Consider the following 19,041-nt stretch of genomic DNA (forward strand, 5'->3'; position numbering starts at 1 on the left):
TTTATCTAATCGTTAAAAGTTTTTTGCCATAAATCTGCATCCATAAAGGATAAGGCTTCTTAAAGATTTGTTGGATATTCTTATACTATATAGGCCGCATAATTAGACCCATAATCTTTAGAAACTCTTACTCTTTTACTTCATCAAATTTTTGTTTCTACTTCGTTATTGCTTTCGGTGCTTCTTATTACATGAATGTGATTTGTTTCAGTGCCCTCAATATTTCACGATTTGAAAGGACATTTGTCTTCATAAAATTAAACATCATTTAATTATATGATCACTTTAGCATTTAGTTCATAACACCTATATGCCTTACAGTTTGTTGCATACCCAATGAATATACATTCCTATCTACTAACGAGTTTAACTCACTTTAGATTCAAAATTTTGACACAAGCTAGACAACCCCAAGTTCTAAAGTAAGACAAGTTTGGTTTTCTTTTCTTTAATATCTCATAAGGAGAGAGTTTACTTTTATATTTGGAATTTCTATTCATGACATAGCTAACAATCAATAAAATTTCCGCCACTAGTGAGATGCAACACCATAATTGAACAAAATAACAACAACTAGTTAAGTAAGAGTTATATTATTTCTTTCTACTTTACCATTTATTTCTGGAGAATATGGTGCATTTGTTTCATTTATAATTTGATGTTTATAAAATTAACTAAATGAAATGGAATAATCACTACAACAAAAATCATTTTTACTTTTGTTGACAAAGATGTTTTACCTCAATTTCAAAGGCGAGGTAAAGGTGGACATCATAAAAAAATTCACTTTAACCCCCATTTTTTGTAGAACCGAGGGATAAAGTGTATTGTACATGAGTTTGAACCCCAACAACTGCAATTTTCATTTTTGTAGAAAAACACACAACTCTACCTATAAATTATACAAATAACCGAGGTGAAATATATATATATATATATATATATATATATATATATATATATATATATATATATATATATATATATATATATATATATATATATATATATATATATATATATATATATATATATATATATATATATATATATATATATTGTTTACAAATATCCATATATATTAAATTTTCATTGAAATACAAATTTTCATAATTTTACATTATTTTTATTTAATGTAGATTCTGAGACATCTTCATTATCATCCATGTGAATCTTGGTGAAGATAAAATGCTAGAAGTTGTTGTATATCCGTATGTTGGAGTATATTCTCAATGGCTACTTATTCAATAATTATGATTTCTAAAATTAACGAAGGTTAGATAAGGAAACAAATTTATCATGTATAAAGACAAGATATTATGTGAAGAACACAAACTTTCAACCAATACTATTTTTTGCTCATGCAATCCATCATAAAGATTGTTTCCACTTTCCTTCAAGTTTTACTTTTTTTAATCCTATAGTTTTCATTATCAATGTTTGATATTCATAATGAAAACAATAGGATTGAAAAAATAGATATATAGTGTGGCGTTAGCATTCTAATACAAGCTACTGTGGTCAGAAGCTCCGAACAAGCTTTTGATGAATAGTAGCATCTGAGCAACTCATCATTTGATACTCAGAAGTTGATTAGATGTCTCTGATAACATATAAGTAGGATATTTTGTTTGAGATTTGTCCACTTATGTGTCATGAATCTAAAAGATCTTCTGACACTTGGTTTATCAACTGTTGGATAATAACTTATGGTTAATTGATGGAGACCCTCTTTTCCTCGCCAACTTTCTGCTTCCCCTGCACCGCTAGTTTGGCAGAAGGGTGGATGACAAGGTGATGCCTCACCATATTGGTGTCTATTCTTGTCATATCATATAGATCCCAGGAAAACAAGTTGATATTCTTAATGAGTTTGTCGACTAGTTCCCTTTCCTCTTCCGCTGACATAAATGTACATGTCTTTGTTACCTAATGGGTATGGGGACATATGTGGACCTCCATCAAACCTTCTGTAAGAGTGAGTTTTTTTGCCTTCGCTCCCAATCTGGGTTCCCAACATTCAAAGTCAATATTTGGAATTTTTTAAAGGGGGAACATCAACAAGGGCGAGCTTTTCTCTGGGTGTTTTCTGGATACTCAGGTAGAATTATCTAGCCGCTTGTTGATCTCTTTGAATTGTAGCGACTCTCCTATTAGGGAGCAGATATTTCAAGGTCATGTACATAACGGATACGAGTGCTCCCAGGGAGTTGATACTCGGATTCCTAAGGATGATGTAAGGTGATGAGGCGTATATAATGAGGTAGTTGATACCAATCGTCCCGACGTCAATTCCCTCGCCACATGTGGTTTCTAGGGTTATGTGGACCATTATTTGCACATGTTATCCTGATAACCTCGTTAAAGTACCACTTAGAGTTTTTATGTCATTCAGGTTGAGTTGTAGTTTATAGAAGGCATCCCAAAACAGGACATCAGCAGAGTTGTTAGGGTTTATTATAACGCGCTCGATGTCCTAGTTGCCCTGTTGCAGACTGATGACCAAAGGATCATCATCGTGAGGGTTGAGATCGAGGATGTCCTCCTTATAAAAGATGATATTATCCCTTATTTTCCATTGGGAACTTCTGGGGAAGCGAGAGGATATTACATTTTTCGCAAACACCTGCATTGCATATTTCCTCTATGAAGATCTATAGTGACCTCCACCAGCAAAACCACTGGAGATGATGTTTGTGTTATAGGTTGTGGGATTGTCTTCCATTTTCAGTGGGAAGATGAAGGTAATTATACTAGGAGTGTGGCCCAATTTAGTTTTGTCGGGGTCCCATGGTAGGCGCCATTGTACTGGTCAAAAAGTACATGTGTTCATGTTTTTCTTACAAGGGTAGAGAGACTCAGAGGCCTTAGTTAGTTTATAACATGATATGGTTGTTAGGGCTTGGCCAAAACAGTGAGAATCCATATATAATGGTGTTTTAAGGTAATTTAGGAGACTTGTGAGAGGCATTTATGATGACCGGTGATGCTTGGTAAAAAGTATATAGTTACAGGAAATTGTATGTTAAGATTGTAGTGAGCTTTGTACTCTTTAGAGTATAGAGAATGTGTATCACTTAGGATCTGTCTCTTATCCCTTTGAGGGGAGATGTATTTATAAAGGCCTATAGGACCCATGATTTTTTTGGAAAGGGTCACTGCTCACTCAATCGATCGTGGACATTTGAATTCTTATTTTCAAGGAAGTTGTGAGTCAGTTAAAGACTTTGACTTTCTCTCTATCCCACAAGATTTGTATCCCACGTTCACCACATAATGGCGATGGAAAACCACGGGGTGAGGGGATACCTCCCTTTGGATGACATTCTATCATTGCCTCCTCTAGGGATATCTAAGGACATTGTCTTAGGCGAGGCCTTTTACAAATATACCACTATATAGAGCGAGGAAGGAAAAACTGAAAAGACATTTTTAATGCATTTTGGAATGAAACATGTGATTTTCTTATATAATGAAGTAAAATATATAAGAGATGTGAGACTTAGAGTTTTCTAAATTAACACACAAACACACCAAATGTTCTCTCTCTCTCTCTCTCTCTCACACACACACACACTATATATATATATATATATATATATATATATATATATATATATATATATATATATATATATATATATATATATATATATATATATATATATATATATATATATATATATATATATATATATATATATATATATATATATATATATATATATATATATATATATATATATATATATATATATATATATATATATATATATATATATATATATATATAATATATATATATATATATATATATATATTATATATATATATATATATATATATATATATATATATATATATATATATATATATATATATATATATATATATATATATATAGGCTCAAGGGGTAGACTGGGGCGTAGATATAAGGGTCTTTATGACACAATCAATCATTCAATTCATTTTTAATTAGGCATTTATCTAGCCTCGTCAGGGTTTATTACTTCTTTGGTAGCTCAACACATGTATTCATTACCAGCTTGTACGTTTATAGCATAAGACTTTACTACTCAAGATGCGTTATATACTTATCATCAATACATTGCAAGATTTATTATGATAGGGGCTTTTGCTCATGGAGCTATCTTTTTTTTTTCGAGATTATAATTTTGAACAGAATGAGGATAATGTATTGGCAAGAATGTTATAGCACAAAGAAGTTATCATATCCCATTTAAGTTGAGTCAGCCTATTTATGGGGTTCTATACTTTGGGACTTTATGTCCATAACGATGTCATGCTTTCTTTTGGCACTCTAGAGAAAAAAATATTGACTTGACCTATATTTTCCCAATGAATACAATCTGCTCGTGGTAATATTTCATATGGTTTCGATGTACTTTTATCTTCAACGAATAGTCTGACGCTCATTGCAGGGCGAAGCATATGGTTGTCGAGTTGGTTAAATGCTATTAATGAGATTACAAATGTACATGACAATATTCGAACTTTCCTTAAGTTTGATGGAAAAAGTAGTTTTTATGAATTAGAGTTTGAATTTTTATTTATTTCAAAAAACAGAGATACATATATAATGAGAATACTAACACTTTACTCATCTGGTTGTCTATGACTCTGCTTCGTTGATAATTTAATTTTTATAATTTAGAATATTAGTTGTTTAATTATTGTATGAATATTTTTTTGTATTAAATGTTTAAAATGTATGTTTGAAAATTTTCATGAGTGTTTTTGTTTATTATTTAGTTAGGATTGGAAACAAATTGTGAGTTCAGAAAAATATACTATTTCAATTTAAAACCTTGACATTGATGCAAAATGAAGGTTGAGCGGAGATACTCGTAGTAGTTTGAGATGATATTTCAGTTTAATAATTCATCAGTGTTGAGAATTGTGACGAAGAATCAAATTTATCAAAATTCAAGTTTGAATATAGAGAAAGTAAAAATTATCTCTACCGCCTCTGAATTTTCATGCCTAATTAAAATAATTTATTTACCATTAATACATTAAGAGAAAATACAGAAAAAATATTGATGACATAGATTGAATTTGGACTAATAGATTGGACACGTCTAATTCAACCAGAGTCGTCTGAAGTTTTTTGAGATTCTGTATAGGTTAGTCATAGTTTAACCATGTCAAAATAAATTAAGACTCTATATAGTTACGTTTTAACCTAACAAATATTTTTATGAGACCTTATTTATTTATAAAATTTAAATTTGAAAAATTTAAGATCCTGTGTGGTAGCTCGCTTTACATGCCCTCAAAAGACAATCCTAAACTCAACTATTAACTATCGCATAAAAGTTAAACCATTTCACCCATCCATTTTGGTTGAAGATAAATATTAATTGTTGGTGCACAAGACGAAGAGGATGAAGATGGAATAACAGAGAGAATAAAGAATAACTAACTTCCACTACTCTACTAAAACGGTTACAATAAAATGGTTGCACACACATTGCTATACACAGATTGCACTTGCAGCTATTAATAGCTACACTAGTTTATATACACAAACAATAATGCCACGTATGTAACATACTAAAATACTGAATTACCCTTCAACATCATCCCTTAATTCAAGATTTAACTAATTAAAACTAATAACACTGATCCCTCAAGTGGAGAAATTGATTAGTCTTGATCGCTTTTGTCAGAACATCTGCCAGTTGCATTTGAGTGCTACAGTGCATAACTTCTAGCATTCCATTTTGAATTGACTTCTCAGAAAATGACACTTAGTCTCAATATGCTCGCTTCTCCCATGCAGCACTGGGTTCTTGGCAAGATTGATTGCAGATATGTTATCAATCATCAGCTTCAGGGGTTTGTTTACCTTGATCTTCAGATCCTGCGGTAAATTCAGAAGCCAAACAACTTGACATGCAACCACATCACCTGCAATATATTCAACTTTCCAGGTTGACAAAGCAATAATTTGTTGCTTCTTGGAACACCAAGAAATAGGACCTTCCAGATACTTAAACAAATATCCATAAGTAATTCTTTTGTCAACTTTGTCTCCACACTAATCAGAGTCTGAATAACACATCAACTCTGAATTACCCTTTTCACCAAAAGGGAATAAAATTCCATACTTCAGAGTCCCCTTAATATACCTCAAAATCCTGACAGCGACTTGGTAATGAGACCACTTCTGTTTACTTATGAACCTACTAATCATTCCAACTGCATAGCAAATGCCAGGTCTGGTATTACACAAATACCTCAGAGAGTCAATCAACTACTTGAAATTTGTAGCATCTACATCATCACCTTCAGAATCAGATTCCAATTTGTGATTTATTTTTGCATGTGTGACAACAGCCTTACAATTTAGCAACTCGAATCTCTTCAGAAGCTCAACTTCATATTTCAGCTGATGCAAAATGATACCCTCTTCATAGAACATAAACTCCATCCCTAGGAACTATGTCATCTTTCTTAGATCAGTTATTTCAAACTCATTCATCAGTACCTTCTTGAACTTAGCTATCTCATGTTCACAATTCCATGTTAGCAATATGTCATCAACATAGAGACACACCAGAATCATATTGCCTTCAGAAGTATGTTGAACTTAAACGCCATACTCCATCTCCCACTTTCTGAATCCTTGGAGTTTGAAAAATGAATCAATTTTCAGATTCTAAGCTCTAGGAGCTTGTTTCAGCCCATACAAGGCTTTATGCAACTTGTACAACATCCCTTCCTGATTCTTTTTCACAAATCTAAGAGGTTGTGACACGTATACCTCTTCTTGCAATGGACCGTTCAGAAATGCAGAGTTCACATCCAGATCCATCAGAGGCCAATTCTTGTTAGCAGCTATCACAATCAGCAATCTGATTGTCTCATGTCTTACTACAGGATAAAATACCTCAAAGTAGTGTAACCCAGGTTTATTTAGAAAACCTCTTGCCATTAACCTTGCTTTGTGTTTGCAGATTAATCCATCTGGCTTTAGTTTCACCTTGAAAACTCATCTGAAGCTGATGGTTTTCTTGTCCTTTGGAAGCTCAGTCAACTCCCAAGTCTTGTTTATTTCTATAGCCTCAAGTTATTCTTTCATGTCCTAGAGACACACTTTCTTCTTGAGCGCTTCTTCTGTACTCACTGGTTCAGAGTATACTAACATGGCACACTGAATGACTTCCCATTCAGAGTCTACTTCGGTTACTTGTAGCATGTCAAACTTTGCGAACCTTCTTGGTATTTGTCTGATTCTTTGTGGCCTCTTAACTTGTTCAAAATCTCCTTCAGACGCTGGAACATTATCAGATGTTAGAGCCCCAAAAGTACCACCTTTAGAGTCTGAATTTCCACCAGATTCTGAACCACCATCAAAATCTGGATCAGAATCACATTCATCTTTAGAGTCAGACTCGCGTTCAGAGTCAGACTCATATTTAGAGTCACCTTTAGAATCATCTTCTATTTCTGAGTCATCTTCAGAACCTTCAGATTCTGAAGTATCTTCAGAAGTTAACTATACACCCGAGTTGGATTGAGATTTACTCCAATCCCACGCTTCTGATTTCTTCATAATAACATCTCTGTTCAATTCAACCTTGTTAGTGACAGAATAATAGAGCTTATAAGAACATGTACTGCGGTACCCTACAAGCAACATAACTCTGCTTCTGTCATCCAACTTCCTTCTCGTAGCATCTAGAACATGTTTGTAACAAACCAAACCAAACACCTTCAGATAACTCACACTTAGCTTATCTCTAGTCCACTTCTCTAAAATAACAATTTCCTTCAGCTTCTTGGTTGGACACCTATTGAGCATAAGGTGTAAGGTAGTTTCTTCTCCTTCAGCATACTCCTTGCCATATCAAGCAAAGTTCGGTTTCTTCTTTCAGCAAGACCATTGTGTTGAGCAGTGTATGTAGCAATCATCACGTGCTCAATTACATTATCCTCACATAAATTTCCGAGCTTTGTAAAGTTATACTTACCTCCACCACCAGATCTGAGAATTTTCAGCTTCTGACCACTCTGATTCTGAACCTTGATTCTGAATTTCTTAAATTCAGCAAACACCTCATGTTTGAACTTTATAAGGGATACCCACGTCATTCTTGTGAACTCATCAACAAATTACACAAAGTATTTATTTCCTCCAAGTGAAGATATTGTAAATGGTCCACACACATCAGAATGCACCACACCTAGAGCATGCTTTGCTCTTGGAGGAATTTCAAATTCAAATGACAGTTTTGGTTACTTCCTTCTCATGCACACATTGCATGACTTCTCTGGCTTCTTAATTGCATGAATTCCATGTATCGACTTCTTTGAATTCAGATGCACTAAGATTCTGAAGTTCAGATGACCAAATCTTTTGTGCCATAACTTACTTTCCTTCACAACACTTGTTGCACTAAGGCATTCAAAGTCTGTAGTTTTAACATTCACTTTGAATGTTCTATTCCTTCCAGGTTATGACTTCATAATCAACTTATGATTGCAATCATAAAACTTCAAAAGATTGTCCTTCATGGTAACTGAAAAACCTTTCTTAATTAATTGACCTACACTCATCAGATTTCTTTTCATGTCAGGAACATACCACACATTTTGAATCAATGCTGATTTACCATTATTCAGAACTAATATGACATTTCCCATACCTTCGGAATTGAGGTATTTATCATCAGCATATCTGATCTGTGTCCTCTTTCGAGAGTCAAAGTCAACCAACCATTTCTTATTTCCAGTAAGATGATTTGAGCAACCAGTGTCAATATACCACCAGTCCACCAAATACGCATCATCAGATTCAGAAGCCATCAATAACATATATTCATCATCAGAATCTCCTCTGGATACATTTGCTTCTTCTGACTTCCTTTCCTTGTTTGACCAACAATCAGCAACAAAGTGGCCAAACTTCTCAAAACAGTAACACTGAACTTTCCTCTTGTCATACTTCTCCTTACCCTTCTGAGCACTCTTCTGCCTATCTGAAGTTGAGGTTTTTGACTTCTGAACACCATCAGATCTCTTCCTGGCTTCTGACCAAGCCCGCTTCTGATATTTCTTACTAGAAGCTACTTTCAGAGTCTACTGCTCTACCTCTATTTCAGAGTTTCTCTCAGTCAGACGCGACTCTTGTGCCTCTAGACTACTTTATAGTTCTTCAATTCTCATGGTGCTAAGATCCTTAGAATGTTCAATCGCTACCACAATGTAATCAAACTGAGGAGTAAGAGATTTAAGTACCTTCTCAATGATACTTTCTTTAGAGAGAGCTTCTCCACACAACTTCATCTCATTTGTGATCAGAATCACTCTGGATATGTAGTCAGATACCTTCTTATTATTCTTATGCTAAGATTCTCATACTGCTTACGCAGAGACTAGAGCTTTACCTTCTTTACTGATGCATCACCACCGTAGCACCGTACCAGTGTGTCCCACGCAACATTTGTCGTCGTCGAATAAACGATTTTCTCAAACACGTTCACATCCACACATTGATGGATGTAGAACAACGCCTTCTGATCCTGCTTCCTCAGATCACGTTTAACATTTCTCTGCGCATCCATTTCATTTTCTGGAAGTGAAACCGGAACGTAACCGTCGTTGATGAGATCAAAAACATCTTGAGCACCAAACAACACACACATCATATTACCGTTTCCTTTTCATCTTCAACCTTAATCTCACCAAACACTAGTGTTTTCCAATCCCACAGAATCAAAAAATGTGATTCTGTTACGATTTCAGTTCAGAAATTCAACACGAATTAAAGAAACAAAATCAATCACACAACATCTCACCGTTCACTCGTGTTTCCCTATGGATCTGAATCAGAGTTCTATATACCAATTGTTGGTGCACAAGATGAAGAAAATGGAGATGGAAGAAGAGAGAGAAGAGAGAATAACAAACTTTTATTATTATGCTAAAATGGTTACAACAAAATGGTTGCACATACACTGCTGTACATAGAATGCGCTTGCAACTATTGGCAGTTACACTAATTTATATACACAAACAATAATACTATTATCACATAGACAACATACTAAAATACTGAATTACCCTTAAATATTAATTAAAATCGATTTCATATATTTATTATAAAGTGTCAATTTGTGTTGTTCAAATAACAAATTTCTGTAAAAAAAATAAAAATAAAAGAACATAACTTCACCAAAAATCCACAAGACCCATCTAAATCTAATTTATTATACAATCATCAAAATTAAAAATGTTTTTGAGTACAACAAAAAATTTAAACTATAAAAATTCCTAACTAAATCGTATAATTTAAAAATTTATTATTAAAGTTAAATATTTTAAAACTTGTTTAACTTAAATAAATTTTTAAAAAAATGTCACTAGATTTTTTATTGTAAAAAATCATTTAAAATGTTAATTGAATACTCTCTCTATCTTTATATATAAGATTTAATGGCTTATTTTATATTATAGCAAATTATAATATGTAGATAAATTTGTAGAGGCTCTTATGTTAAAAAAATAAAGAAAAATTATAAAAAGAAAATAGATTTTATTTTTATATTTAAAGATAAACAATTCTTAAAATTATGGATTTTATAAATATGACTAAATTAGTATTTTTAAACTCGATCCGATCTAATCATTCAGATCGTTTAACCTGTGAATTGGAGGGTGCAGCAGATTGAAAAGGTTAAAGAACAAAATATGCTTTTATTCTAGTGAAATTCAATGCGTCTGATCGATTCAGCGGTCTAATTAGTAAATCAATTGATTTGTTTGAAACGATGAGTTGTACTGTTCTTACCTGCCACCATGTGATGAGGATTTTCTATACAAGTGAGTCGATACTTCACTTGAACCAATATATAATAGTCAATTAAAATTATTTTTATATCTTTTTCATAAAACATACTTTAAAAAACATAAAAAAATTAAGTTTTTTAATAAATATGAAAAAAAAATTCTTATAAATTGCTACGGACTATATGATTTTGATTATTAGATTTTTTAAATTCTTGAATTTGAGTCTAACATCTGTATTAAAATTTTGTTTAGATTTTATAATTACAATTTAATGCCAATTAATAATTTTGTTTATATATTAAATCAACAATCATACGATTCGGTCATCACGGATACGAGTTTCAAAACATTGGACCAAATAATAATCTTATCTCCATCGTGCACAATAAATGTTTGTGCATGTTATTACATGTTTCAGCGAACACCAAACTCTATTATTGTCTTCTTGTATTAAAAGTTCATCATGATTGGCATGTTTTCTCTAAAGGCTTCTTGGCATTAATTATGCCCACATACGAACTATGGGATAAAATCACCACTATTCTCTTTGTTCCATATTTTAATATCAATATAAAATTATACTATTTTTTAAATTCTTATAATATATATTTTTATTATATTTTTCAATTATTGAAGTTAAATTTTTTGTTTCTTGAAATTAATATTTTGTTTATAAAGTTTATGATATTAATTACATTTTTAATTTACTTGACAAAAGTTAAAGTGATTTACAGTATTTATAATATATGGAATAAATACTATTAACTCTTATTTGATTTTTGAGGAAATATTTTTCTTAACAATAAAGATATATGTAGTATCATGTTATTTTTTATTTAAAATTTTGCGAATATATATAATGTTAAATATTTTTTTTATCATTCTTATTGGTTATGCAAATATCTTTACCAAAAATAATAAAATCAAAGTAAAGTGTTTCTTTATTAGTAGAAATTTAAAAAACAAAAATAAAAAATAAGCCAATCTTATTGTATCTTCTCAAATAAGCATGAGTACTTGAAATAAATAGATGAGTCGCGGATCTTTATATTTTTCTTTATGTGGACTAGAGAATAATTTATATATTTTAATTTTAAAAATTATAAATATTTATAAAAATATACCGTTTTAATAATAAAACAAACTCAAAATATATATAGTTGTATATAAATCATCTTATTGAATTTTCATATTCTAAATTTTTTCAATATTTTTCATCTTAAACACTATTCAATGTCTTTCATGTGATTGTGCATTTATTTTTCCACAAATTTTATGATAAAGAAAAATCTTTTAATAGTTGCTGCTAAATTAACATAAATATATATGCTTTTTAATACAACATAATAAAACAATTTTTTTACAAATTTCCATGCACATATTTCTCCGTGTTTTACTACTTTGTATTAAAGAGAAAGATTCATAATAAAAATGTAACAAAATAATTGGAAAAGATAACAAATTTTTTATATTGAATCAATATTCAATGGAATGAATTTCATGGTATACATGGTCTGCTTATATACTTATTCAAAAATTACCTATGCAATTTAACTAATTTCTATCAACTAATAGCAATTTTATGATTAAATTAAGTTAATAGTAGTCATTAGATCAAGTGGATTTTATTTGTCACGTAACCTCTCTCAAGCTAAAGCATTATAGAATCATGCCAAGCTTGAAAATAAAGGTGTTTGAACTTTGAAGAAGCCAAAACTTTGGTAAACAAGTCAGCTAATTCTTTTTGAGAAGGAATAGACAGAAGTCTAAGAGTTCAACTTTGTACCTTTTTCCTTACTATATGTCAATCTATATCAAGGTGTTTAGTCCTCTCATAAAAAATTGGGTTAGAGACAATGTGAAGTGCATTATGACTATCAAAATATAACACTAACTGTCGTGTAGAAGTGATGTGTAAATCCTAAAACGAGTGAAGCAACCACTACATTTCACATGTGGCCGTAGACAAAGCCCTGCACCAAGACTAAGACGAAGACCTGGAAATGGTTTGTTGTTTCTTAGCACACCATGAAATTAGGGAAGAATCAATGAAGAAGCAGTATCCTAAAATAGATTTTCTGGAGTCAATGCATCATGCCCAGTCAGAGTCAGGGTAACCTAGTATTTGTAGAAAGTGTGACGGGTGTTCTATATATTCTCTTCTACGATTGTGTCTTTCATAAGTTAGACGTTCGGTTGTCTCTGACCGCTTTTGAAAAGGAAGTGTTATGGCACCTTCGTATTGCCCCCTTACAACTCCACCGAATTGCGCGGGCTTTCGTAAAAGTGTTCCAATACTGATATGAATATAAGAGCAAATGTTTTATGCCTTGGAAAATCTCTTCTTTCATGTTTTTTTCACTCGACCCTCCAAAGGGCAGGGTCATGGGTTAGTCTCCTTCCGCCAAAATAATGAAAAGGTTTTACAGGTTTATACTGAGAGCTAGAAGAAGTTCAAGCCTCATTATTTCCGGGTGACTCCTAATTCCCACAAACGATGTTGCTATTCATAATCAGATTCATAATTGATATTGATTGAAGATGTAAGACTCTAGAATTAATGACATTGATCTCTAGTACGGTGGCGCATGGTAGAACCGTAAGGTTAGCACTCCAAAATATACTTAGTTATTGTTTATTGTTTATGTGTATTTTATGAGATGTACATGTGCAATATTTATAGACAAAACGGCCAAAATATTGTAGCTTACATAATTCAATCTCATTCAATTTTTTCCAGGTAATGTATATTTCTTCTTGTTGTTGGATAATGGCACTACAAACATAAAACACAAGTAAAATTATAAATTATCAAGTTTCACTAGTCTTTAATTGCTTCTAACACTCATAACTTCAGTGAATTTTATTGGATTTGAAAAATAATTATTTATCTTGTATTTTGATTGTTTTATATTTAACTATTTTGCAGTAAAGAGACTTTGATTGAACTTAAATTTGAATTTGATTGTTAATATCTTCGGGCTTTGATTATTTTTAAATGTAAACAAAATAAATTATATAGAGATACAATATGCAAGATATTAAAATTAAGAGAAAAAGGAATATTTACCGTTACACTGTCAATCAATCACGGACGTGTATCCCGTTGAAGAGTTTTGGGGAGCTTTTCATTAGGGAACATTGAACATTGTGAGACTTCTTCTTTTAGAGCAACATCTTTGTGAGAGATCCACTACATATTCACCCAAAACCTTAAGCTGATAGGTGGGCGGGTTCTCTCACTTATAAATGTTCAAGTCTTCATATTTCCAACCAATATGAGACTATTACCCACACTACTCACACTTGATACATTTTTAACACTCTCCCTCAAGTGTGAGTCAACAATGTTCCCCCTTAAGTAGAAGCTCTTCTTACTTCCACAAACTATTGTATTGCACGAAACATTTCTTATTCACCATCAGGCGCCGTTGACACTCTTCAACGAAACATTTTACTCACCATCCTTTTGGCGTCATTGATTTTTCATACAAGTAAGTCGGTCCATTTCTCGAACAAAAGACTCATGATACCATTTGTTGGAGAAGTTTTTCACTAGTGAGCATTGAACATTGTGAAACTTTTTCTTTTAGAGCAACACATTTGTGAGACACACACCACATATTTAGCAAAAATCTTAAGGTGATAGGTGAGTGAATTCTCTCACATATAAATGCTCAAATCTCCACATTTCCAACAAATGTGAGACTATTATCCACGATACTCACACTTGATATATTTCCAATATATCCTTTTAAATTACACGTTTAATTTTAAAATACTGATATGACATAATAAAATATGATAATTTCATTGGATGATAGTGTAAAATTAATTTACATTGACGGTGCATTATCTTTGATTTTTAAAATTAAAACCAAAAGTATTTTATATCCAACACTTATGGAAGTAGCCGTAATATTTATCACATACAATGTTGCATGATTGGAGCTATATGAGATTGATTGGCCAATAAATTAAACAGTTATTGTAATGTAGTGAGGTCATGAGTAGCTAGCAATCCAACATAAAGGCTTTAGCAAAAGTAATAAAAAAAACAGATAGATCAAAGACACTCCCATGCATTGCATTAATAAAGAAGAAAATAATGAACGCCGCGTATACATACCTATTTAACAAGGCATTGGAAAGAGCTAGAGAGGTTACGTGGCATTTCATTTCATACAGCTAATATGAATCCATAAAGTTAGGGTCACACTCCAAAGAAAATGATGCCTTAATCCCTTGATCATTTTAATAAAAAATAAATTTGGATAATGACTTCAATTTATGAATTAATTGAAAAAATGGTTTAGATTTTGTTAGAATCTTTCATTAAGTGAAAAGAAGGGAGTTAGAAATGTTTATAAAATAAAGTGCGAAGAAGTTCATATTGATTATAAAAGTAGAGATTTGGATATTTATAAATGAGAGAACTTAAACATCTATTATCTTAAAATTTTGAATGAATATACGGTGTGTATCTCAAAAGATGTATTGCTTAAAGAAAGATTCCAATAAAAAATGTTACTTCTCCTTGACCTCCAAATTGATGACCTAACAATAGTATTATGAACTGTTGGTTAGAGTGAATGATCGATTCATTTATATCGAAAGTCCTCCTCAAATGATGGTGGATAGGAGACATGTCCTTCATTTATATTGAAAGTCCTTCTCACATGGTGGTGGATAGGAGACATGTCATGTTTGAAAAAGTGACCGACAATACAAATGTATGTGGATGAAAGAACTTATGTTTGAGACAGAGCATTGTGGATAAATTCACAGTTGAAGAGAAGTGTTGAGAATAATAAATGTGAGTTGGAAATATTAAGAAAACAAAGTGTGGGAAAGTCCCACATTTGATTAGAAAAATGAAGATTTGAATATTTATAAGTGAGAGAATTCAAATATCTACCACTTTAAGGTTTTGGATAAATATGTGGTGTATCTCTCATAAGGTGTATTGCTCATAAAGAAAGATCTCAATGAAAAATATTCTCTCTCATTGACCCTTAAATTGATGATCTCACAAATATCGATGAAAATTAATTCAATTGATAAATATCAATGAAGATTAATTCAATTCATAAAGAATGAAATTACTTGAATAATCGTAAATTCAACTTCATAGATGATATGATAATTTTTGTAATATGATAATTTTTGTAATATGTTAGTACATCTATAAATGCTCTTTTAAAAATGAGCATTTGAATGAGATGATAAAAAAATCTCTTTCAGTTTAATCAGATATCATGAGTTTGAATCCTGCAACGGACACACAATAATGTTAAATTTTCTTGAAGAATAATTTTTTTTATCCTTTGTGATTCTATTAAGCTCGAGGGATTAATCTCAACTATTCCGCACAGAAGATATTTGTTTTCTACCCAAAAAAAAAAAAGATACTTTCATTGATTTTGATGAGTTTTTGGAGTCCATCTAAAAAAATTGTGCAACAACAATCAAACTTTATCTCACTGTATATAATCAACTACATGATCAAGATTTGACATAACATGTATCTACCTAATTCATTAATTAAAAAAAAAACCAATAATTTATCTTATAATTTTTCTAAATCTTCTTTTATCTCTATTATTTGACTCATGTTCATCTTATTTATTCTTCTCAGAATAAAATCTAAAAAAAAATTACATATCTTACATAATTTTTTTAATCATCTTTTCTGGTTAAGACTTCAACCCTCTCTTTAATAAAAAAACAATTTTATAATCTTATCCTATCTAATTTTACTATATTTATATATCGACTTTTGTAACTAAAAAAAAAACCTCACTAATATCTTTAAATACGAGCTTTTTTTCAATTAAAAAATAACGATGGAGATTAATGCACAGTAGGTAGCCGTATTATACAGCAATGTAGACTTGTGAAGATAAAAATAGATAGACACGTATAACCTTGGTCAAACAAATATTACAGGGGACGGCACCGAATCTATTTGACTTGTAATCTAAACACTTTTCACTATCCTTTTTCCTATTTATACCATTACCATCTCTCAACTACGTCCCATTAAGGACCCTACTATCATTTCATTTTCTTCTTCTTCATCTTCTAATTTCTTACTCAATTCTCTCACGTTTCTCTCTTCTACTTCAACCAAACTATAATTTTTGAGCAGCTACAAGTACCTCAATTAACTCAACTTTGAAATGGGAAGAACACCTTGTTGTGACAAGAATAATGGTCTCAAGAAAGGACCATGGACAACGGAAGAGGATGAAAAACTCATTCATTATATTCAAAAACATGGTTATGGCAATTGGAGGACACTCCCAAAAAATGCCGGTATGTATACACATTACTTTCATATATTAATTGCTTAATATACATATCAATTGCTTAATTTGTTATTTTTCATTGAATTATAGGTTTGCAAAGATGTGGCAAAAGTTGTCGTCTTCGTTGGACAAACTATCTCCGACCAGATATAAAACGTGGTCGATTTTCATTTGAAGAGGAAGAAACAATAATTCAGCTCCACAGCGTTCTTGGAAACAAGTAAAATATCTTTCCTTATTAGAGATGATTGAATTTCCGTTCATATTACTGTTTATACCGATGTCAAAGATGGTTGAATCTTTCGTTCGTACTAACTATCTATACATATATCATGTCTAAGATGGTTGAATCTTCCGTTCGTGCTAACTATCTCGATTTTATTATAGGTGGTCTACGATTGCATCTCGATTACCCGGAAGAACAGACAACGAAATAAAGAACTACTGGAACACAAACATTAGAAAAAGGCTTTTGAGAATGGGAATCGATCCGGTAACACATAGTCCAAGACTTGATTTATTAGACCTCTCTTCAATTCTATGTTCATCTCTCTATGGCTCATCATCATCACAAATCAACAACTTCCAAACACTCCTTAGCATGCAACAACAGCAACCTCTGATAAACCCTGAGCTTCTAAAACTAGCTTCCTCACTTTTCACTACCTCATCACAACAACAACAACAACAAGATTATAGTAACAATCAACCTTGTAATCCCCAAATTCAAAACCAAGTTCCACCTTCACATTTTGTCCAATTCCAAGATCAAATCCAACAAGTACCTAGTACTAATTCTAATGTTTGTACTAGTGTTTCTCCTTCATTTCCTAATCATTCACATTTGTTTGAAACAAATGTGAATACAAATCCTTCAAATTTCACCGACCAAAGTTGTTACAACAATCAACATTCTGTTCCTGATATTGATTGGCTAGAAAATAATGGGTTTGGTTTAAGTACTTTTAAAGAGGATATTGATTATACCCCTCAATTATCAAACTATAATCAATATTATGGTTCTGATTATAATCAAAATCTTATGACTCATCAAACTTCAAACCAAATTCTATCAACACCATCTTCAAGTCCAACACCGATGAATTCGAACTCCACGTGTATCATTGGGAGCAATACAGAAGATGAGAAAGAAAGCTATGACAGTTGTAATAACAGAATGAAATTTGAAATTCCGTTGCATATTTTAGATTCCAATGATTTTATGTAATGAATATCATCGTCAACAGTTAAATCAACCAAATGGTGTTGATTATTTCACCCTCTGTTTTTGCTGGGATGTACCTATGAATGCTTCTCTGGTGCATGATATTTGTAACATTCGGTTTATTTTGTTATTGATTTATAAAGTTTAAATTTCTTGCTTCACAATTGCCTTTATTAAAAATCTTGAGATCCTTATTGAGTTTTTTAATTATCTACCTCCATTCTTAAAGTAAACTAATTCTTTGCTTGAATTGATTTAATTTGATTTTTACTAGAGTTATTGAAAGTGTAAGTATATTAAATTTGATAATTGGTGATCTTGATTTTTTTTTTAAATTAGTAGTGGTAATTGATAATAATAGGATTTGTGATCAAAAGTGTATGAAGTGGTGGACAACGATCATGGTTCGTGGTGGTTGAAGTGATTGTTATAGTGGTAGTCAGGAGAGTGGCAAACAAATAAATTTGTCAGTTTAAATCTATCTAACAAAAGCCCACAATATAAGGGAGCAGGGTGGAGTTTAAATCTATCTAACAAAAGCCCACAATATAAGGGAGCAGGGTGGAGCCGACGGAGCAGAGATGATGTCTAAATCTGTCACTTCAAAAGTTTAAAAATGGCAAAAATTCATGTATATATCATCCATGCCCGAAAAAAAAATATACAGATTGTGACGGAGCGAATATA

The 19,041-nt window shown here is 31.6% G+C and overlaps 1 protein-coding gene across 1 annotated transcript; it reads left to right on the forward strand.

The window, feature by feature from the left end:
* Window positions 1-16,845: 16,845 nt before the first annotated feature.
* LOC127082922 (transcription factor MYB102) lies at window positions 16,846-18,518 on the forward strand. Its single transcript, XM_051023147.1, has 3 exons — window positions 16,846-17,136; window positions 17,220-17,349; window positions 17,517-18,518. Exons 1-3 carry the CDS (start codon window positions 17,001-17,003, stop codon window positions 18,355-18,357), a joined length of 1,107 nt encoding a protein of 368 aa, XP_050879104.1. The 5' UTR covers window positions 16,846-17,000; the 3' UTR covers window positions 18,358-18,518.
* Window positions 18,519-19,041: the final 523 nt, after the last annotated feature.

Source organism: Lathyrus oleraceus, chromosome 1 (genome assembly GCF_024323335.1).
Source record: "Lathyrus oleraceus cultivar Zhongwan6 chromosome 1, CAAS_Psat_ZW6_1.0, whole genome shotgun sequence".
NCBI lineage: Eukaryota > Viridiplantae > Streptophyta > Magnoliopsida > Fabales > Fabaceae > Lathyrus > Lathyrus oleraceus.